General features: G+C 42.8%; 1 protein-coding gene across 1 annotated transcript; it reads left to right on the top strand.

Moving 5' to 3' along the window:
• Positions 1-9,506: 9,506 nt before the first annotated feature.
• On the top strand, positions 9,507-21,165 carry LOC119404802 (uncharacterized). The gene is made up of 4 exons (XM_037671476.2): positions 9,507-10,840; positions 14,241-14,603; positions 17,784-17,886; positions 19,853-21,165. The coding sequence occupies exons 1-4, from the start codon at positions 10,709-10,711 to the stop codon at positions 19,930-19,932; spliced, it is 678 nt and encodes a 225-aa protein (XP_037527404.1). The 5' UTR covers positions 9,507-10,708; the 3' UTR covers positions 19,933-21,165.
• The last annotated feature ends 1,917 nt before the right edge of the window (positions 21,166-23,082 follow it).

The following is a 23,082-nucleotide window of genomic DNA, read 5'->3' as shown; positions in this document are numbered from 1 at the left end:
ATGGAAAGAATACAGTAGACTTCGGTAATTGCTTTGGCAGTGAGCTTATTTACTGCAACACCAGTATTTTCCATCTACCCGATTGCCATCACAGTTTTTATTTTGCCACTGAAGCTAACCCATACCCACTATACATGACATCTCAAGTTAAGCAATCTCCTCAGCATGTGCAGTGCAGATGTATGGTATAACCCTCCCAATGAGAATTGTGCAGCATTAAATGCACATGCAAGTCGGTGTGTGGCGTTGTTCTGACGAACTCTTTAGAAGTAAGTGGCACTATGCATGGCTTGATGTGAGCAGCGTAGAAAGTTGGGCAAGTTGGTAAAGGTTCATCTTGGTCAAACTGCACGATGGGACGGGACACGAAGAAGGCGTTGTTTGTCTCAGTGTCTTTTTGTTTCACTCCCTTCTTCGTGTCCTGTCTCACCGCGTAGTTTGACAAAGGTGGCTTGACATTTTTTTGCCAAATGTGTCCCCATCGTTACTTCCTTATAAATGGGTCTGCATCATGCTTACTGCCCATTGGGATCATTTCCATGCAATGCTTGTGTAAGAAATGTTTGAAGCTTGAGGATTCTTATCATTAATTTGACATGTGCCTCCTTTGTGCCACTTGCACTGTTTGAATGAGAGTATCAACAGGGAATTGTAAGCTAACACGTACAGTAGGACTCAGTGTCACCAATTTTACTCGTCTGAGCCAACTTAAACCACTCTAACCAAAATTTTGCTTGGCCAAGCTCTCTCAATTTTTTCCGAAATTATATACTTGGCAACGTCCACTCCGACTCAAATACACTAAGTTTTACAAAGCTGGACTCCATCTGATTAAAACTTGCCCAACTTATGCTCATCTAGGCTCACTTTATCACAGTGACAGGTAAATGCAGTGTGATGTCGCAGTGTGAAGTCATGTCGCAACAGCAACTCTTGACATACTAGCAACACTCTGTAGTCTGCTGTCAGTTGTACATGTACGTAAACAGTGAAGAGTGAGTTGCGTCCAGGGGCTCCAACAGCAATTTCGGCCGCATCCAGGACACAGAGTTTGCAAATCCAGCAAACTATGCTGAATGGTCATGATAATGTCCATTGCTGTGAGGCTGTCGTGCAGATGCTCAGTGACGAAAACATTAAAACTAAATTTTGCTAGACGTGTTTCCTGGCTCCAGTGTGTGGAGGGCATTAACACTGCATGCCAAGAAAACAAAAGATGTCTCTTTTGCGATACCTCAAAATCATGTCAGTACTCCTGTTGTTAATTAACATCACGTGAATTCCCACTGCACGTTCTTTCTTTTACCACTTGTCATTCAATGACATTTAGTGTAGCGAAACAGATTCTTACTCAACAAGATAGTGACTGCGTAAAGGCTTGTAAGGCAAGTTTTACCATTACATTTTTTTGTTTTAAGCAAGAAAAAAAATTTGAAGTTTTTCATTGACGGCTATATTCCCATTGTTCCTAAAGCGCACCTTCCTCACTGAACTTTCCCTTTGCTGTCAGTGGGAAACTTCAAAAATTTTTTTTCTTGCTTAAAACAAGAAATGTAGTGACAAAACTTGCTGTATCAAAATAAGTAGGGATGGACGAATATTCGGGCGTTTCGAATATTCGAACGAATATTACAGTATTCGAATTCGCTTCGATACGAATTTAGATTATTCGAAATTTCGAAGTATTCGAAATAGACGAATATATGTATTTGATCGCACATAACCCCCTGTAAAGGTGGTTTCACTGCAGCGTCTGGTTGCTTTGCCGTGAAACAACCCATCGAGGAAAAATCTGCACTGCCGCGAAGCCACACTTCAAGGTGAAATGTACATATTTTTTAAGTTTAAAAGCTTGTTATATGGGCTTATATGCGCTAAGTGTAGTAATCTTTAAATTGTAACGAATTGCACCACTTATAACTTGCACCCTACTGCTATTCAAATCTTGATACTATTCAAGGCTGCTTCCACTTCATTTCAAACCAAAAAAGTGACATTCACTCATACCTAGTTCCAATTCTTAAAAATACTGTGCAAAGGTCATGACAAAAATGCTCATTTTTCTTAATAATATGCAGAAATACTATTCGAACTATTCGATTCGAAATTATTCGACTAAATCACTATTCGCTTCGGATTCGCTTCGAACCTCAAATTCACTATTCGCCCATCCCTAAAAATAAGTGTTTATTTGCTTTGGATTGAGGTTAACACTGATTTTTAATTGAAGCACCGCATTGTGTAAATTGGGTCTCAATGTAGACCAAAATGAAGATTTTATAAAATTTGTGTTTTTTTTCTCAAAATATCTAAAAATTCAGTGGTCGGAAAGTATCTTTAACTCAAAATATATCTTTCATAGAGTGAGTACTGATTACTCGTATAATCATACGTAGTACAGGGGAAAAAAATCCAAGCATAGAACATTCTGGAAAAATTTCTAGAGGCGTATATGGCAGTAATATTTCAGAGCTTTGAACACTTTACACAAGTGCCTTTGCTTAATGTGTAAGCCAGATTTGGTATTGATACAAGGAACAATGCTCTCATAATAAAATTTCTGACGAACATCGCTCAGACGACATTCTGCGAAAATTGGAAGGCTCCCACGTGGCCAAAAATGATTTTATCTCGGAGAAACTCGGTTTCCAATGCATTAAATCAGCGTGATTTTTTTCTGAATACACTTGAGATAGTTGTTAAAATGGATGGGACATTTGACATGGAATGACCTTTTATGCATTTGCACTGTATGCAGTAAGAATTGTGTTGCAAGTGAGTGCTCCTAAAGCACGCGTGTTGGCACACTCCGTGCTAGCTTTCACTTGTAGAAGTAAAGAAGTTTGTACTGTTTTGTAGGACCCTCCAGACATGGATAGAAAAGGAAAATCTGAGCCTCCAGTCCCACTGCCAAGGATCGTTTCTGTGACCACATCGACAGACAGCATGGAAACTTCAGGAAGCGCAGCCGTTACACACAGCGACTGTGCCTAGTCAACAGAAACTGGATGAAGGACATAGTTGATGGAACACATTTCATTGTGATGGTTATAGCAACCAGCCTAGACTGTTGTCATGTGTACTTCCAATACTCACAATAAGGTTACCCAACATCTACAACATTGTGCAGTGGCAATCACATCGTGCTGCCTAGCTCAAGGTTGCATATTTCAATATGTGAGCTTGGCTGCATTTTGGTGTGGGTAAAATAAAGAAGAAAAAGGGCCCTCATACACATAATTATAGGTGCATGTCAAAGTATCTCTGGCAGCAAAATTAATCTGGTATCCTATGCTACTACATGTCCCTCAATGGTATCAATTTTTTCACTAATACGTATTTGTGAACTAATTTTTGACGATGCCCAGTCGCACAAGCGACATTCTCACATTCGGATAGGACAAGAGAGTATTTGTGTACTTATGTCAAGGCTGTTAGGATATGGGATTTTCTTTATCTCTAAGCCTCTGCAAAGCATGCGTTACAGTTGGATTTTTCAACAAGTGCAGTCCAGCTCAGGCTCGTAGAATGGAGCAGCACAAAAATGCGATCAAAAGTGATCACATGCAAATTATTACAATATTATTACATTATTACTTCAAGTAATACAGTCGAACCCACTTATAGCAGTACTCAAGAAAAAAAAGCAATATAGAGGGACGGCAGGCTGCTGTGAGAAAACCATAATATCAGATGGGATATGCCAACAGACATTAGTGATAAGGATGACAAAGCTGCCAATTTTTCGGACATGCTTGAAAATTCAGACTCAAACTCATCCAAGTCTCAACATTTTACTCAAGTTGCATGTTTTGCATTAACAGAAGCCACTGCCACTCCCCGCTGTAGTGGTTTTCAAAAGTTAGCTTTGCTGCAATGCCACAACGCCATGCGGTGAAGCATACTGCAAGTCTGAAGGGGCGCTGGGGAAGTGGGGTTGTGGGCGGGGGTTCAGCAGCTTGAATTTCTCGTTTTCTTTGCTTTTTTTCAAGGATTTCACATTCCATTACCTTTCAGCACGGACACCCAACAGACAGAATTCATTGTTACGACCGATAATGCGGCATGTGGGCATTGCTGCAAGTGGGTTATTTCACCATAGGAAACATACCAATGTAGACAATGCTGCAGCTTCTCATTGTTATAGCCATTATATTGTTAAAACTGGTATCGTTATAAGTGGGTTCGACTGTAATAATAATAAGGCAGCAACTGGCTTGATGAAGACTACTTATCGAAACGTTAGCTCCAGCTGCCTTCCGTATTCAAGAATTTTTTCATCACTTTCGCAAGTAGTACTTTGTGCAGCTGAAGTAGATAAACCACTGAAGTTATTAATCTTGGGGTAGCCTGACTTCTATTGTGCTACACATCATGCGAGTTGCAGTAGCAGCTACCACAAATTAAAACGCGGATGTCTTCAACGCGGACGAGTGCTGAAAACACGCACACAGAGGACACTGGTTTTGTTTTGACTTGTCGCCTAGGGGAAAACGGCTCATACCTACGAAGAAGACCGGCCACACTGTCCATTATTAAGAGAAATGAGTAAAAGGCATTAACTAAAGCAATAGTAAATGCTACATAACATAAAAAATGAGGATGAAATGCGATGTGAATAAAAAGTTAAAGAGATAAAAGATTGAAAAAAGAAAAACAAAAAAAATTGTTTCCAGTGGTCGGTCGCACTAGCAGCGCAATCTTAGCAGTGTAAATTTGTGCAGCGCAGTCAGAATAGCACTGTGGCTTGCACCAAACTGATTGGGCTCCAAACAACAACAGGTTAGTAGTAGTGAATGTTAAACCCAGTTTACCACTCGGCATTTCAAGAAACACTCTGTGGAGTAGGGCAAAACGGCAGCATGAGAGAAATTATGATCTATTGTTTTCGGTTGATTGCAAGGCTGTACAGAGGTTAGTTAATGAGAAACCAGATTTGTGAAGGTAAAAATCGAACCAACATTTGTCCCGTGCATGCATATTTTCATGTGTCCTCGTCTTTCGTGCTCTTTAACTTTGCAGATGTCGCACCAACTTGCCCAAACCAAAGAACTCCTAAACCAAATTTACTCTTATGCCTTTGTTTTTTTATGTCCAGGATCTCTGAAGTTGCCATGGGATCTTCACAAAATGAGTGTTTGTCAGCTGGCACGAGTGTAACTGTGCAGACGGAGCTTTGATATTGTAAAGGGTTGCATTTGCCTCACAATGAGGCATTGAGACATTCCCTGCCTGTGGCTGGAAGTTTGTTGCGAGGTATTCAACACCCGCTGATTCATGAGAATGGGAAGCCGTACGCTTGCCTAGTCTGTGGCAGGTAGTTTTCTGGTAAGTTCAAGCTCACTTTGCGCGAGGGAGATAGGCCATATGTGTGCCAGATGTGCCCTTCCAGATTCTGCAGGAAGAAGCCTTCACACCGGCACGAGCAGCTGCATACAAGCGGAGTAGACTTGTACTTTTGGCCATTGTGTGGCAAGGCCTTCGGGATGAGAGCTATGTTGGAGCACTTGAACTGGTACAAGAGGAACAAGTTGTGCCTGTGCCACTTGTGGCCTGCCAGATTTGCATGGAAACACTGTCTGGAAACTCGTGCAGTGACACATAAGCGTTCCGTTCGCAAGACACTCTTTGCCTTACGTTCACCCTAAATGTGCACATGCGCTGGATGCACGGTGGAGATTGCAGCGCCGAGTAACCCTCCGACAAGGTGTTTCCTGCAAGTGAAATGCAATGCAGAATTGTGCATTTTTAAAAAAATATTTAAGGTGCAGTCCAAATGGAAAAGAAATTGCTGCATTCTGTTTCAAGGGGTCATTATTCTGGCCACGTTCTTGCTGGGTAATCCCAATGTTGTGGCACGATTATTTCCCAGTTCCTGTTCTTCAGATTTATGCGAAATTTGTGCCGCATTATCTCTGCCTGTGATGCCACTGTTAAACTGTAAGAGGTGTTTTCATTTGAGGTAGCACCTTGTATTCACTAGTTGTCATGCATTGCCATCACGGTATTTTAATGAGTGACCATGGTGCTGTTCTGCCGAGTGCAGAATTGCAACTTCAATACTCACTTTACTGCAGATTTCAGCACCGGTCGAATACAAAAATGCCCAATAACATAGATTTAGATGCTTCTTAAAGAACATCATGTGTTCTACTTAATTCCCCCATAATGGCATGCCTCATTACGAGTTTGATGCTTTGGCATGTAAAAAATCATTACTTATTTTAGTTTTCATCACACTTGTAAAAGTGGTGAAGTGACTTATCGTCTAGCTTGTGTTTTCTCTTGCAATGCTGACACAGCATTCATAATAACCTAGTCTGGAGGTCCTTAAAGGAAATGCCTTAAAGCTAAGTTTGAGAATCAGTGTGTTCTGTGCACGGAACCTGTCACATATCAGATACTATGACCACTATGACCATTGGTATAGCCAGAGAGGGGTTGAATCCCCGGCACCAAAATTTTTAAGTATTAGGTATGTGTGAATATATACACATGCACATACATGTGCATGAAAATACATAAAGGGTGATTGAACCCCCCGAAAAAAAGAATTGCTCGCACGACCATGAGAATGTGTTGATTGTACAAATGGGGCAAAGGTTTGTTGATAACTTGCGACAGTGCTTAAGTGTTTAAAATGAAGGGTTGGCTCAAATCTAGTGATTCCCTGGGAAAAATTTGGTCGCTATTCAAAATATTGCACTGGTACTCGTCGACCTCATTCTTGTGCCAGTAGAAGCCATGCTGCAGTTAACAAAATGAAAAAAAAATAACAGCTTTGTTGTTAAATTGTGTTCATTGTCTTGTAATAAAAAAAGAACCAGCTGAGGCAGGGCCATGACTGTAACACTCCAGACAAGCAGCACTGAAAATTCGAGAGACATAGTCGATAGCTAACTAGCATTAGTTCAGTGGCGACTCATGAAATACTATTGAAGCAAATGTTTGAATGTGCTTTCAGTAAGGGGGAATTGATGGCTGTTCTATTGAAAATGGTTGTCTTCAAAGCAGACTGCATTTCCTTGGACGTAGGTTCACTTATGCCAAGTCAGGCTTTTAAGTGGACGATGACGATGATGAGGACATTGCAGGTTGTCAACGGGTCTAGCGTTGCGAGGTTTGTCAGCAGTTTCCCCGCCCGGTTTCCTCCTTTCAGATTATGTTGAAATAATGTATTTCTTTTAAAGCGAAGCACGGGCAGGCTACCAAGAAGGTGCACGCAGTGCGATGCAGCAATGCACATGCTGGTGGCCTATGAGTTATTCCGAACACGGTTGCAACAACAACCGTGGCCCCCTGGCGGACGTTTACAAGGACGTGTGTTGCACTGGTCGATCTCCGCTCATTTGTTGCCGGTGTACGAATACTGAAAGTGCCACCTGCATAGGTGGCAAAACTAGACTCTAGGGTAAAACTGCTCTGCAATCCCATCCAACATAAGAAGACTCGCGAGCACTCTGCGGGACTGTGACTTACTCCTTGGCTCTCGGGACATACAACCGTCGCCTGGTCATTCGTATGCCAGTTTTTATTTACTTTTGAACTTTTGTATAGTTAGCCACTGTTCAGCATATGCTTCTGAAGTGTTAGCCGAATTGCTATTCGAGGGTTTACACACACACACATGTGTGTTTGATATATCTGTGTTCACATATATATATGTGAAAAAAATTTTTGGCTACGCCACTGGTGCCATAGACATTTCTCCTATAGCTGTTTATTTTAAGCTTTGTTCGAATTTAACTCCGTCTTTTATACTTTCAAAGGGGTACTCTTTGGAAGTTTAATCTATGCTCTAACTCGAACTTAGGTGCTGCGGTGAGTCATAAACTGGCAAACAGCATCCTCATAGGTTCGACTACCCGTATTTAGAACACATAGCAACAATTTTTTGCAGTACACTGGCCAGATGACACAACTATAGCTTATGGCAGCACATATCAAAAGCAAGGACAAAACACACACATAAAGATGGACAAAGATGTAAGCATCAGTGTCTTTGTCTATCATTATGTGTCCATTTTGTCCTTCTTTTTGATGCACTCCGCCATAAGCTATCACGAACCAACTAGCCCACCAGTATGTCTTAAGCAAGACGCACAATAAAAGTTTACCTTTGCAAGCTTGACAATTTATCTGCACCAGAAAGGTATGTGTTATGCAAATGGCTGCCATTGAGAATGGCAATCCTATCAGCTTTTACCAGGTGTTTGTGAGTTACGAGATAGTTGCGTGAAGCTGGATCTGGAATTAACAGAACCAGTCATTCTTTCTTTTGGGGCCACTACTCTAGGATACAGCCAAAGGGATGCTTTCTTCGCCATTGAGGAAAATATCATTGAGACTAAAAGAATCTTGTAAATTCTGCCGGCTTTAAGTACTTTACTACTCGTAATTTGATATTGAAATGAATGTATTAACTACGACATCTAGGAATGTTACCTTATAGAAAATTATGGAAAAATCTACCCACTATACTCGGCCAATCTCCCATATTGGGTATGAGCCATGATCAGAGGCCAATCAGAACAACAACAGCGTGAAAGAGACCAAATGTTCTGTGCCAAATGGCACTGATTTTCAGCACCTTGGGATTTCGTGGTATAGCACATGGTGTAGCACAAGGCACTTTTAAGTTGCTTTAACTAAACTGTGATGCAGAATACCTTCAGTAAATTTTTATTTGCACATACCTGGTTTCGTTCCTTCCCCTCAATATTACCATTGTAATCATGTAATTAAGCACTAAGCATAGAGCACTTTTTCAGAGAATATCGTGGATATGAAAATCAAGGGCAAAGATTTCTCAAACGTCCTCGAAAATTAGGGACTCGGCCTTCTATATCGGCATTACTCTCCCTGGGGTTGTCGGCACTGGGGCACTGCAACAGGGGCATATATGATTACATAATTAATATTATAAAGGGATCAAAGAGACTGCCATGCTAATAATATAAGTCTCTTTCTATTATTATTATTTCATTCTTTGGTTATTTATACACCTTGTTTTTATTCATTTATTACTATTATATAGGGGTGTGCAAATATTCGAAATTTCGAATATTTTTCGAATAGTGTTTGCTATTCGATTCGATTCGCACTGAAATGTTATTATTCGGACTATTCGAACTTCCCAAAGACAAATACAGTCAATGTCCGATTGAAAGTGACCCCTTCAGATTTTTAATATGCTTCACCCCATTACACTCTCGTATTGCGGCAAAGCTGCCTTCAAGCTTCGTTACGGTCGAACTTTGCCAAGACACGTCAACGTCCAATTAGAAGTGGTCCCTAGATTTTCAATATGCTTCACCTCATCACACCCCGGTATTGCGGCAAAGCTGCCTTTCAAGCTCTGCTACGGTCGCAAATGTATTAACTCAAGAAAACGCTGAATGAAAACATGGAGATAAAAGATGTGGCAGAGGTGGGGGCGCAATTAATGCTGTTTTGGACCTGAAATTTGGGCAGCAAGTTCAAAGAATCGGACGCCGAAGCTTTTTAGCATCCAAAATTTCAGGTGTTCTTATATATTGACGTCTACGAGGAAGATTTGGAACTCTGGACTTGAAGAGAGCACACCCTTGTCCGCCACATCAGTTAGGCTTCCACAGAAGTTGAAAGAGGAGGAGAGACAGGGGATATGGCATCTTTGCCTATCACGTGTAAAGTGTTGTCGGCAACACTTTGGTTGCAAAAAATCATGTACATAAATACAATTTGGCCTCTGCATTGCCTCATTCTTGATAAGACAACTATGAAGCACCACCCTGCCAGCACTTCATCAACCAAGCGAAAAGAAACACTTTCATGTTGCTACCTCATAAGAATACGCTTAGAAATCGCCTCTTTTTTTTCTGCAATTTCGCTTCGAAGTATTCAAAAAATATTCGAGAATTATTTGAAAAATATTCGATTCGATTCACACTCACACTTCAATGTTCGAATTCGCTTTCGCACCCAAAATTTTGCTATTCGCACAGCTCTACTATTACATTATTTTTTAAATTAACTACAGATTAGTCAACAGAGATTTCTTAACATTCAACGAAGAAGCCAAAGTAATCACTCTAATATTTTTGCACGTCTACAAATTATCTTTCTAGCATTTGCTTTTTCTTTTTTTTTTCACAAATTCTAGTGCAGCACGCATAAATCTGGCTTTTCCTTAACAAATCTCTGTGCAGTCTGCAATGAACCAGAAACAATAGATCACTTTTTTCTATCATGCCGCCGTTTCGCCTCACTCCGTAGAATGTTTCTGGAAATGCCGACTGGTAGGCTTGGTTTACAATTTACTACTTCTAGCCTGTTGTCGTTTGGAGCGAATCAGTTTGGGGCAAGCCGCAGTGTTATTATAACTGCGCTACACAAGTTCATTCAAGCAACAGGAAGAATACGCTGCTAGTGATACCGACCATGGAAACCAATTTTTTTTTTCCTTTATTATTATTATATATATATTTTTTCAATCGTTATCCTATGGCTTTGTTAACTTCTTAACTCTCATTTTTATTTACATCGCATTTCATGCTCTATCTTTTTTTTTTTTTTTTGAAGTTTCATAGGGTTTACATTTCCCTATGTAATTGTAAGTGTGGCCAATCCCCCTTGTGGGTATGAGCCAGTCTCCTTAAGGCAAACAAACAAACAAACATACTCGTGACGGATTCTCCGTAGTGGGTTGAATCATACCCGTAGATGAATGAGAAGCAGAATGGCTTTATTTCATTTCGTAGTTAGCAGCGTAATAAGGATTGCGTTCGCACTGTTGCTGATCTACGCTCACCTACAAGCCTGCCAGATCAAGGATTTCTTCAGAGTTGGAGACGGCAGCGTAAGTACTTATGTTTTGTTTTTGAGGTTTAGCTTATTGTGAGCGCCAGCGTTCCCGTAGGCCTAGAGCCAGAGCTTCGATCATTCTCTGTCGCTGAAATGCTTCCACACTTCTACAGCAGAGTAGTGTCTCTACCTCATCGATTCAGTCTTTGATGAGATTGGTGGGCAGATGGTGTATTGGCCAATTTTGCAACTGCTGGCTGTTGGAAGGGAATGGCGAGGTTGAGCTGCTGCAGAACCAACGCTTTCCGTGAGGCACGTGTCTTTGTAAGCTGCTGTGTCCCATGGTTTTATGGTAGTACGCATCAGATGCAAGGCTGCAGCGAGTCTGAAAAGAAGGAAGTGTAAAGAGTGGGAGAAATTATCCATTACCCAGCCAGTGAGCAACACGGATGGACGCACAATACGTGTACACACAGTCGTCGGGTGTAGTTTGTCTGGCCGCGTACGTTACGCAGGGCTTCAAGGGAGTGAAGACGGCTGGTTTTGAAAATGAGTATCGCTGAAAATGATAGCTCAAGTGTAGAAAACTCAAATTCTTAGGTAAACAAAGTTGGCTGATAGCTTACACGTCTCAATTTGAAGCGGCTGACATAGATAATTATAGTGGGAAGGTCGTAATCTAACTTGCACATGACATCCTCCCGACTTTCACTTTAGACATGGCATGTAATAGAAAGCCATTGTATTCCATTCACCATTGTATTTCTTATTTCTGCTACTTTTGTGTCTTTATTTCATTGCACACCCAACTATCCGATAGGATTGCAATTCTCATTGGCAGCCATTTGCATAACACATACTTTTCTGGTGCAGATAAATTGTCGAGCTTGCACAGGTCAACGTTTTTTTTTTTATATAGTTGTGTCTTGCTTAACACGTACTGGTGGGCTACTTGGTAGCGTTTGGCAACACGCATCAAAAGCAAGGATGAAACAGACACATCAGGACAGACGAAGACGTAAGCGCTGGTGTCAATATATTTATCTATCCTTAATTATGTGTCTGTTTCGGCCTTGCTTTTAATGTGCGCTGCCATAAGATGTGGTTGTGTCATCTCATCTGACCCGTGCTTTGCGTAAAAATTGTTGCTATGTGTTCCAAATGTGGGTAGTCAAACCTCTGAAAATGCTCTTTGCCAATTCGTGGCTCAGTGCCACGCCTGAGTTTGTGATGAATAAAGGAGGGGCACGAGGCGCGTGCCGAACGTGGAAGCGCGACGACGGTGCGCGAGAAGCAGAAAGTCACCCGATGGCACGCGCACCAGCCACGTCGACGCAGAGGATTGGCCAGATAGGGGCTCGTGGCATGCGACCCGAGCCGTGATGGTGAACGACGAAGGATGATCGTGGCACTGTGCTGTGGGGCGCCGGACGGAGAAGATCGAGGAAGGAGCAAGCGTCGCACCCGCGGCGAAAGCGGCTGGTACTCGGTTCTGGAGGTGGTGGCACTCAAGGCCCGGGGAGTGGCCGTCGACCTTGGAAGGCTCCAAGCGATCGAGGCTGCCCGGACACGTCGCCCCTCAATACGGCAGTTCCGGGATCGCCAGCAGCCCTTCTCTTCTCGGCAGGACGGCTGCCGACCACAGTTCAGTCAAGGAGGTGCCCGTCACCTGTGGAGTCTTGAAGCAAGGGACCAAGGCCCAGTTAGGCCTAACCGACGAGAGCAAGCGGTAGGCTGGACGAAGGCGACCGACGATGAACTTGGAGGCCTATTGAGGACGTCGGCGACGGTCTCTACGAGAGATTGACGCGACGGAAACATCGAGTCGTCGCGACGAGCTGTAAGAACATTCCATTACCGCAAGGCCCATAGTGGGCGGCCAGACTGAGTTGATGAGACGGGTCTAAGCCTAGCTAGAACGCATTGTTTAGCTAGTTGCAGTTCTGGATATATGAACTGAGATTTTTGGAAAATGTAAATAGGTTTTGGTTTGAATTATTCAGTGTCTTTAACGTTTTTTTTATGTTATCTTTTTGCTCATTATAAACTTTGTTTTTGCCGTCCTCCCACGGTCTCCCGTGCCCGTCTCACTCTCTCCCGATCCATTATTGCAAGCACCCCCGAGATAATCGTGACAGAGTTCAGGTTAGACAAAGCCTGGATTTACCCTCTTGATAGTATAAAAGACCTAGTTGTACTCTGACAAAGCTTAGAACAAACAGCTGTAGGAGAAACGTCTATGGCACAGCTAATCGGAGACTTACTTTCCAAGACGTTACTGAGAAAGATATTTAAGGAAGCATTATCTGACTACGTGATGTCAACAGACCTACCGGTCCCACGTATGTCTGGCGAAGCTAAAATATAGTGGACTTGCTGGCGTATGCAAGCTACAAACAATATTTCAAGCGTGAACTGGGACAAGCACCAGTGAGTGAACGACACAAGTGCTTAAAAATACTACTAAATACTGAAAGGGACACTAAAGGCAAATAATTTATGTCACAATGAAAGGCCAGTGTGTGAGAATGTCTAAAACGTCAATAGTATCCACATCAGTGCTCTAGTAATCGCGAAATTGAGGTAAATGTAGGACACGATGTGTGGCAGGAGTGGGACATTTTGGAAATTATCCTGATGATGTCAATTAACCACTGGTAATCAAACTAGTTGCGATAAAGAACCTTCGTACATCACAAAACGTAATAAAGTGCTGCTTGTTCGTTTCTGTTTGATTCGTGGAAAAAAGAACATCTTGGCGTTGCCATGAGGAACGGTGCAAGGGGCTCAAAAGTTCCATTTTCGCCGAGCTGCGCGTTTCAGTGGTAGTTTCGATATCGTGTACTGCTGCATGTGCTTGGCTCTCGCTATTTTCGCACTGTTGATACTCTACTGCTGCCGCTAGCCAAGCTAAGCTCCATTACAGTGAACTATACAGTTTCGGAGTGGCCCATGGCTGCATCTTGGCATAGTTGATGGCCGCTTTTGCATCAGAAACCGCAGCGTCGGCGGCCGGGCAGTAAAGGCGGGCGACGTTGGGCATGGAAACTGCTACGTCAGAAGGCCCGTTCAGGTGGATGATTTGAAGTGCGCTAACGCCGTGCGGACCACTAAAACGTGATTTCCTTTCAAAATAAGCATTTCCTTGGCACGAAACAAGCACTACGAGGTTTCTGGAACGCTATTTCAACAATCAACATCGACTTAATATTTGCATTTAGTGTCCCTTCAAGGATGGGTGTCTCTGATCTCGACTCCTTTCTTGTTGACACTTGCGAATTGTGGGTTGTTACAGATGAGTTGGTCGCATTCTTGGCCCAATATGGCCGTGCGCTTCTTATCATAGTGTGCCATTTTGCATTGTAGTTTCATCAAAGCTTCGTTTACACCGATGCCCACAGTGAATGGGACCTGATGTCCTCCTTTCACTCACCCATTTTTATCCTCCTTTGCAGAGGGATGTCGCTTTCCGAACCGTATCATCATACTCTGGAAGGACTGGTTTGGAAATACCTTTCGTCATCGTGTTTGCTGTGCAAACGCTGTACAAACAGCAGATATATGCTATTCTATCGGACAGAGCACAAGCAAGAGCTGCTCAAGTACCCGCAGCCCGGAGACAGGCCTTCATACAATTTGTGGAGTCTTGGTCGTCTCTGATGAAGACTGAGGATATTTATCTGACAGCGATTCCTATAGTAACATCTGAGATGACAGCAAGTGGACATGCCACTTTTGTTGTAGTTTATGGCATAATTTCTATGATAAACAGACTGAAGTTTTTGAGTGAGGCTTACTGGGCAACCAACCAGCTCACGGTGAGTATTCTCAGGGCACTTGGTTTATAGAATGAGTTAGAGTGCCACATTCCCGCTTGAGAAAGTGCTTATGCATCATGCATTGGCAAATTTTCGACATTGAGCATCATGGAAAACATAACATAATTTTGCAAAACTCATCATTTTTATTAAAACCTGACCATTCATATGAAATCAAAGGTACTAACTGCCCATTTCAAGAATGGCTGATATGACTTAAAAACCAGTCTGTAAGCTGCCACACAAGTATAGATGGATGACGTTGGTAATGTAATAGAGTTTATTCAAGGCAACTGAAATATGCAGAAAGTTGAGATCACTTCCAGCACGGTGGAGATAAAATGTGTGGATGAGGGAGAGAGCTATGTGGCTGCGCTGAAATGAAAGAAGTTTTATTTTTTCCTCAATGCAGGGATGTCTCATTTGTTCAGATCTGTTCACGTAGCATTAGAAAAGCTAAAGAAAGCGTTCACTGTAGCTTCTACACGGCTGCCGCTTAGCATGAGGTGTCCAGTTCTATTACTTGCCGTGGTAGCAGCGCTGTGAAATAAGCTCGCTGCAGCTCCCTGGCTAGCCGTGTAGAAATCTCTTTCGCATCGTTACAGAGAAAGCTCTTGCATTAACAAGACTGAGCAGAATTATTAAGAGTGTACATTTTAAAGAATCTGCAGCGCAAGTACTTAAGTGCTGAAAAGAAGGCGATGGAGTGTCGGAGACCCTTTTAGCATTCCTTCCTATATTGCGTCATCTTTCATTCAGTGCTTGCGTTCTTGCATTGAGATTCTTTAAAATTTACATAAACCAACTCGCCCACATTGCCATTCTTATTCAGGGCACCTAAGAATGCTCGACATTGATGAAGGATTCCAGCAAAACCCAGGCATTGTGTGAATCGATGTCTTGGGAAGCATTCAGCAAGAATGTGCCTATGCCCCATTGTTTGTCGTTTTGCCCAGCATTACAAGGCGGGCAAGTGTAAATTCAGTGGTTGTGTACAGAATGTGGGTTTACCAGGCATGTCGAATACACTGTGATGCTTAAAGGGTAGCTTATGGTACGGCACAACCAGTGGTGTAGGCAGAAATTTTTTTCGGTGGGTGCACCTCCTTGATCAGACATTGGGTCTGGGCAAATAAGTGATGTCGATTGTCATTTCGGGCTCTGTAGCCCATGGGAAAAAAAATTTCGGGGTGGGGGGGGGGGGGGGCACGGGCCTGGTGTGCCCCCACCCCCTGGCTACGCCACTGGGCACAACGTCAGTGCTCACGTTAGAGCACAGATGTCCGTTACATTGAGGAGAAACGCATCCTACAGGGTGCGCTGATATGCATTTCATAAGCAGCGTTTGTTGACCTATTGATGACGGTTTGAGCAACACCAGGCCATAGCTTGCTGAGGCACAGTAGTAGGTATACAATGTTTACTACATTGTTGTTTTAAGACTGGACAGCTGACACCGCAACCACGGTGTTAGACAGACACACCATCACCACAACTGCTGATGTAGCACATTTACCTACCTTCTGTACTGCGTGGCTGGTTGTTAATGGCTGTCGTAGATGTTTGTTTGCATTTGTCTCCTTGTGTGATGTCTACAATTATATCGCCTGCTATATAAGAAACCTGGAGTTTTTTTGTTGTTTAACTTACACCGTTATGGTGGTACAGTGGTTATGGTGCTCGGCTAGAGACATGAAAATTGCGGATTTCATTCCGGCCGCGGCGGTCCCATTTCTATGGAGGTGAAATGCAAGAGGCCCATGCACTTAGGTGTAAGTGCATGTTAAACAACCCCAGGTGGACGAAGTTTTCAAAGCACTTCATTACGGCTTGCCTCATAATAATATCTGGGGTTTAACGTCCCAAAACCACGATATGATTATGAGAGTCGCCGTAGTGGAGGGCTCCGGAAATTTTGACCACCTGGGGTTCTTTAACATGCACCTAAACTTAAGTATAGGGATGGGCGAATATTCGGGCGTTTCAAATATTCGAACGAATATTAAAGTATTCGAATTCGTTTCGATACGAATTAAGATTATTCAAAATTTCGAAGTATTCGAAATGAACGAATATACCCAGCACCTTCACCACTCTGAAAGACACAGGAAGACTTCACCAGGCAGGGCCAGCAGCAGCGTTTATTCCGCAATGTCTGCCTCGGCTCAGAACAGCAACCAACGAACCCAATGGCGACGATGATAGTTATGTACAAGTGAGAACGATGAAGTACGATAAATGTGCTTACAATATGTATATATTTGACCACACACAACTCCCTGTAAAGGTGGTTTCACTGCAGCTTCTAGTTGCTGTGCCGTGAAACCACCCATCCAGGGGGAAACCTGCACTGCCGTGAAGCCACACTTCAAAGTTAAATGTACATTTTTTATATGGGCTTATGTGCGCTAAGTTTAGTAATTTTTAACTTGTAATGTATTGTGCCACTTATAACTCGCACCCTACTGCTATTCAAGTTTTGATACCATTCAAGGCTTCTTCCACTTCATTTCAAACCAAAAAAGTGACATTCACTCATACCTAGTTCGAATTTTTAAAAATATTGTGCAAGGGTCATGACGAAAATGCTAATTTTTCTTAATAACATGTGGTGAATACTATTCGAACTATTCGATTCAAAATTATTCGACTAAATCACTATTCGTTTCGGATTCGCTTCGGATTCGCTTCAAACCTCAAATTTACTATTTGCCCATCCCTACTAAGTACACGGGCGTCATAATCATATCATGGTTTCGGCTTATAAAACCACAGATGTTATTATTATTATTATTATTGTGTAACTCACGTAAAGTGTGTTCTTACGTACTTTTCTATGTCTATTTTCACTGATCTTGGTTTAATACAAAGTAAAGAGAGCATTTCATCACGTGTGACGCAAACCAGCATACCCAGGTGGGTCGTGGTATGTGGGTCTGGGCCATACCTGTTGGGGATAAGGTCTCCTGACGTATATTACAGAGAGATAGACAGAAAGGTAGATGCATTCCATCAAACTGCCTTTGCTTCACATTTAGAATAAGTAATAAGTGCTATTTTCGTGACATACCAACACTTCAATTTAAGGCACTTTAGTTGTGAGAAGTTCACAGCTTGCAAAGCAAAATATTTTTGCCAGAGTTTATATATGCTTCTTTGTTTTTGGTTCTGCCCTAACAGGACACTGATTTAATCCAGTGGACATTGTTTATTATCAGCTGGATCTTATTCCTAATACTGCTTGTCACAGGAGCTCTTGATGCCATCTTCCAGACTGCCTTGAGTGAGTTGCTTCTTATTATTCTCAACTGCTAACCTTATGCTCTTTAAGTTCTATTTGAGTACGGCTCTCAAAAACCACGCCGAATCGCGAATGCTGCTGGAGACAATGTTTCGGAAAGTTGACTTGTCTTTGTCAAGGCAGCAACATTGCCTTGACGAAGAAAAGACTGTATATATACTTGTCAGAACATTGGCTCCAGCGACATTCCCTGGTCAACGATTTCTCAAAGCATCGGTGAGTTCATTACATGTAATTCAGTGACAGTATTAGAAGTAAAGGCCCACAAAGTTTCAAACTGGCTATAGGCATTTCCATAAACAGGAAGGAGCCTATAATTGCTTCACATCATTTGAACTACATGCCAAAGTAAAAGATGAACACACTGTGTAGCCGATCCAACACGCATTCAAGCCTTTCATTAAGCGTATTTTGCCGGCAGCAGTAGGCTGTCGTCATGACGAATCAGTCTAGCGACACTGCGCATATGTCAGTCCAGTTAGGCTTTCAGAGAACTGGGTTTACTCGTGTACTCGTGCAAAATGAATACCTGCTCAAATACTGGACCAAAATACTTGTGCTCACACGTCACTAGGAAACCTGAAAAACCTTCGTGGAACTGGAAATCCCTGGGTTACAGAGCTGTGCAAAACATGTGATGCCCCGACTTAGCCATCTTCGTCTAATGCATGGCTCACCTGCTCGACGTGGCTCATTGCGGCTTCCGTTCGCTGTGCGTCACATCAAATGTCTTATCTTTCCCGTATTCATAGTTGGCACGCCAACCGAGCGAGATAACCGGGGGCCATTCAACTTGTGATATATCGCTGAGCGAGTGGCAAGGATGAGCGGAGGGAAGCGCTACGAACACAAGCCGACCAGTTCCCGCGCTTCGCCTGATTTAAAATTCACAAAATAAGGAATAAAAAAGACAAAATAAACAATAGAAGAGTTCTTTAAAGTTCGATCAAATTTGTTTATTTGTAAAAACTCGCGAAGGACAATAAACGCGAACATCCACATCAACCTAATTTCGTTCAACCAGATCTTAGGATGCCCGGCAACCGCTACGAGCGGGCATGTTCCTTGAAACTGAAACTGGCGCTCAGTATCTGGCATAGAGTTTAATATGGTATCTGGGGCCTGTGGCCATGACGAAATGTTTCCCAACTGGGGAAAATAGACAGATTTAGTTGGGCGTCCGCAGCAACTCTGTGGACGCAGCCTGCCAGCCATTTCCTATGGCAGGCTGCGTCCGTAAAGCTGTTGCGGACGCTCAACTAAATCTGTCCAATGTTCATTGCGTTACTAACGTTACGGCATTTTATAAGGGTCACTATGTGAAAGGCGGGGAAGGGTGGCCGAGACAGAACGCACCAAATAAGGGCATTTCGGCGGGTGAAATGACCGAATATGGGCATTTCAACGCACGTTGTTGACGCACGCTCGGCTGGCTCGGCACGTGGCGCGTTGACGTCACACGCATCACGTCACGTGGCGTCCCGTCAGTCACGCTCCCCATCAATTCGCCCGCATCATATAAGAGCGTTTCGGCGGGCGAAATGGCCAAATATGGACATTTTGACTGCCCTCCCCCGTCTTTCACATATATATAACGGACGATTTTTTCGTTGAATCACTATTTTGGGTTGTTCACAATGCTCGAATTCGAGGTCTGCACGGACTCTCGCATATGGAATGAACACAGACTCCCGATATAGAAAGACTGTCACAGCTTGTGATGTTGCTCGCTAGAATGATTGCATCACCAATAATTTGTGTTTAGATGTTATGAAATTCTGTAACGTTATGTTATAAAGGCACTATAGCCAAGACGTTGCTCGCTTGAATGATTGCATCGACAATATTTTGTGTTTAGATATGTTATAACGTCACTGGCCGACTGTTGTTACAGCTTGATCATAACTATGCTGACATACTAATTAAGTTATCTATCCTTCCTTTGCAGGTCATGAATGCCTAGCGATTTCTGAGTACGCGACGTTTGTCGTGGAATCGTACTGGAGTCTCCACGACGCCTTGTTGTAGTTACGAGCAGCCACCAAGTGATGATCATGCGCCGAGGCATTCATTTCTTCTACTGAAGCGTGATGTGATGAGATTTTGACTACAGTGTCTGCACTGGCTTTGTTGTGTCATTGTTCTGAAGATAAAACACGTGCTAGTGGCTGTCACCGATCCCATTAATGGGAGGCAATCGCCGGGCAGATTCCAAGGGCTGACATATCGGCCCCCCGAAACGCACCACGAAAGCGCGGACAATTTAACCTTTTAGTGCGCCAGCGAAGGCCGGTTGTGGTCCAAAGACAGAGTCAGAGCCAAGTGTTGATAACACAAAGAAAATATATTCTCAGTTAACGCAGTACGAGCATCACACAAACATGTACACTCAGCTGGTATCAATTACAACTCTCAATATAACTTAGTCTGGATATGGATATCACTATACAACACGTAAAAGCGAAACAAATATTGTGAGTGCGGAGAAGAGACAAAATAATGTGTCCTAGCACAGGTTGAGAAGCGAAGCGCAGCTCGGCTGTCGCGCAGGTAACTCGAACTTCTCGTAACACGGAATGCAAACGATCACTGCTACAAATGATTTTAGGGGCTTCTTTCGTCTTAATGAACAAAGGTGGTAATGTCACTACAAGAAACTGGTCGTCGGAATTCTCTACAGCCAAACCACTTCATCGAATGCGTTTAAGCACATTCGGCAAACAAACTTGCAAACTCCTCGTGGAAAATGATTTAGAGCAACCGCTAACATAACCGATACCAAGCGAAATTTCCGTCTGCGCGTCAGCTGGCATCAATCGGCTCACGAGAAACTGTCGACAAATAGCTTTGCATGCTTACAACATTACTAAAAAATTCGTGGTGCCAAACAAAAATAAATAAGTAAAAAAAAATGTGGTGTGTGACTTCTCTCTTGTGTCTGTGTCTGCACGCCCTGTCTCTTTAACATGAAGAAATTCACTGTAGTGTAACAGCGGGAAAATGTTCGATTTGCCCTGTAGCTTTTTTTTTTTGATAAGGATAGCGCTTGCTTCTTCGTAACGACCAAATAAAAAGTTCCGCTGCGAAGCGGAAAAGTCGCACCACACAGCAGCGCAGCACGCCTTCTTTCGTAGTTTTGTGACATTTGGAGAGTGACACCGAACACCAAAATTCTGACCTTCAAGGCATACTATAATAAAAAAAAATTCTACACATGCACATGGTAAAAGCGCGGCAAGAGCAGACAAACGAAATGGCAGCAAAAAAAAAAAAAAGCGAAAGCGCCGCGCTTCGGCGCAACGGACAAAGTGTAAAAAATAATAGACAAGAACACATTTTATTTCTGCATGTAATTGCATAAGTTTACTTTATTGAGGCGCAGATTGGAAATATAAAGCCACATATGCAAAAGTTGCTGAATTTTTTCTTGCTACCAAAATCATGGCGACGCTTTAAAACCATGTTTATAACTTTATTTCCAAAACCGAAACTTGTCGAAGTGTCAACGTTTGGTGGTTTGGTCATTTTGTGTAGATGTTCTGTGGTTTGGTCGTTTGGTTTGTACCAGCGCCTCCTCTATTTTTGAGGCGCTGGTTTGTACCATCATTCCTCGATGATAGCAGTGGCTGCAGTGGCATCTATTTCACTCATGTGGATCGCTGCGAGAGGTAAGGATAAGCAAATGCCATAGAGCTTCGTACTATAAACTCTATGGCAGTTGCTGAAGTTACGGTCGTTGTGTTGTTTGCGGTGCGTACAAAGTGTCATTGGTTGGTCCGTGTCACTGCGTGGCCAGTGACATAGGTTTCTGCATCGCTGACACCAACGTGATGAATTTGGGAAGAAAATTACGGCTCATTCGGAGCAGTTATGTTCAAGCAGCACTTAATAATAATTTTTAAAAAAATACGCACGAAACTTCAAATGGGGGTTGTCAAGTGATGCGTGAGCGTGGGGTTCTCCCGTCGGAGTTCCCCGGAACTTTTGTTTTCGCGCGGCATCGTCATGGCGTCTTTCAACTTACTTTCTATAGCTACGGTCCCTACTATAGCGTTCCTCAGTGTCTGGGGTGGCCCTACGAAAGGCCCGCCCGTGATTATCGAAACGTGTGTTTTGTGTCAAGTTTTCGTAAAGTTGGAATTGACCTTCCGCATGATTCGAATTAACGCAATCCCAACCCCGAATGCTACACGATGCGTTCCACCAAACCCGAAGTGTCTAAGACGCTACATCTATGTTGTTAACGTGCTGGAACTTAATTCACCAAGTGCTATTACCAAGTGCCAAACCCCGAGTGTCTGAACATCACCAAGTAGTCTGGCCGTATCACTTGACATGGGCCGCAAATATTTCGTGGAAGTCAGCTTCGGCAAAGTTTGTAGTTGGATTACTTTATAAGTACTTAGAAGAAGCACATAGCAACTACTTGGCTAGGGAATGGAAACAGAAAGTTCCACATTGCAACCAATTATTACAGTCTTTCATAGCATAGCCAATCAAAATGGCGAATGCTTTGACACACTGTGTATGTTGGCTCGTATCTCATTTGTGCGCTTCTGTGTCCTTGTTACCCTGCTTGCTTCCCTGTAGTGCTGAGCTGTGCTCTCGTATGTGCTGCAGACGACGGCACCAACTTTTAGTATTGTACGAGATGAACAAGTGAAAAAAAAATGAACTAGAGTAATGCGGGACAAGGAAACTCGCACCACAAGCGCTCACTCACAACTGAAAGTAATGCACTTGTGAAAAAGCATATGTACTAAAATGAAGTTGAATCGCACATGTCGTAAAGAGACATAAGAGAGGCAAACAACCAAGGCGCGTGTTTACAGTCGATTAATAAAGTTAAATTCCTTGTCTTGTAGCAATAGAGAGAGAAAAACACAGGTGTGTTTTAAGTAGTCTGACTGTAGGCTGGGCTCAGCAAAGTTGGTTAAGTTTTCTGCACAAATTTACAAAGTTTCTTTAAAGCTTCTGGAATCTTCCTGCAGTGCCAAATAAGTCTTTCATGATGCTTAGTTAAAATCCACCTAAAATACCTAGGAGCATACACGAAAAATTTTAAAAAAACTGGGGGGGAAATGCTATGAAATTGGGAATTGGGTCTTCCAACTGGTGACAATTGACTTGTCATCTAGGTATGTCCGTACCAAAGAGTGCTTTCAACACAGGTTGAGA

The sequence above is a fragment of the Rhipicephalus sanguineus genome, chromosome 9, assembly GCF_013339695.2.
Source record: "Rhipicephalus sanguineus isolate Rsan-2018 chromosome 9, BIME_Rsan_1.4, whole genome shotgun sequence".
In the NCBI taxonomy this organism is placed as follows: Eukaryota; Metazoa; Arthropoda; class Arachnida; order Ixodida; family Ixodidae; genus Rhipicephalus; species Rhipicephalus sanguineus.
The sequence above is the reverse complement of the archived record's forward strand: the minus strand, read 5'-3'. Positions and strand labels throughout refer to the sequence as shown.

Excerpts from the sequence above, each read along its gene's own strand:
- LOC119404802 (XM_037671476.2), top strand. The coding sequence starts at position 10,709 with ATGAGAAGCAGAATGGCTTTATTTCATTTCGTAGTTAGCAGCGTAATA. Across the intron at positions 10,841-14,240 it reads TCAGAGTTGGAGACGGCAGC|AGGGATGTCGCTTTCCGAAC; the intron begins GTAAGTACTTAT and ends CCTCCTTTGCAG. Across the intron at positions 14,604-17,783 it reads GGGCAACCAACCAGCTCACG|GACACTGATTTAATCCAGTG; the intron begins GTGAGTATTCTC and ends CTGCCCTAACAG.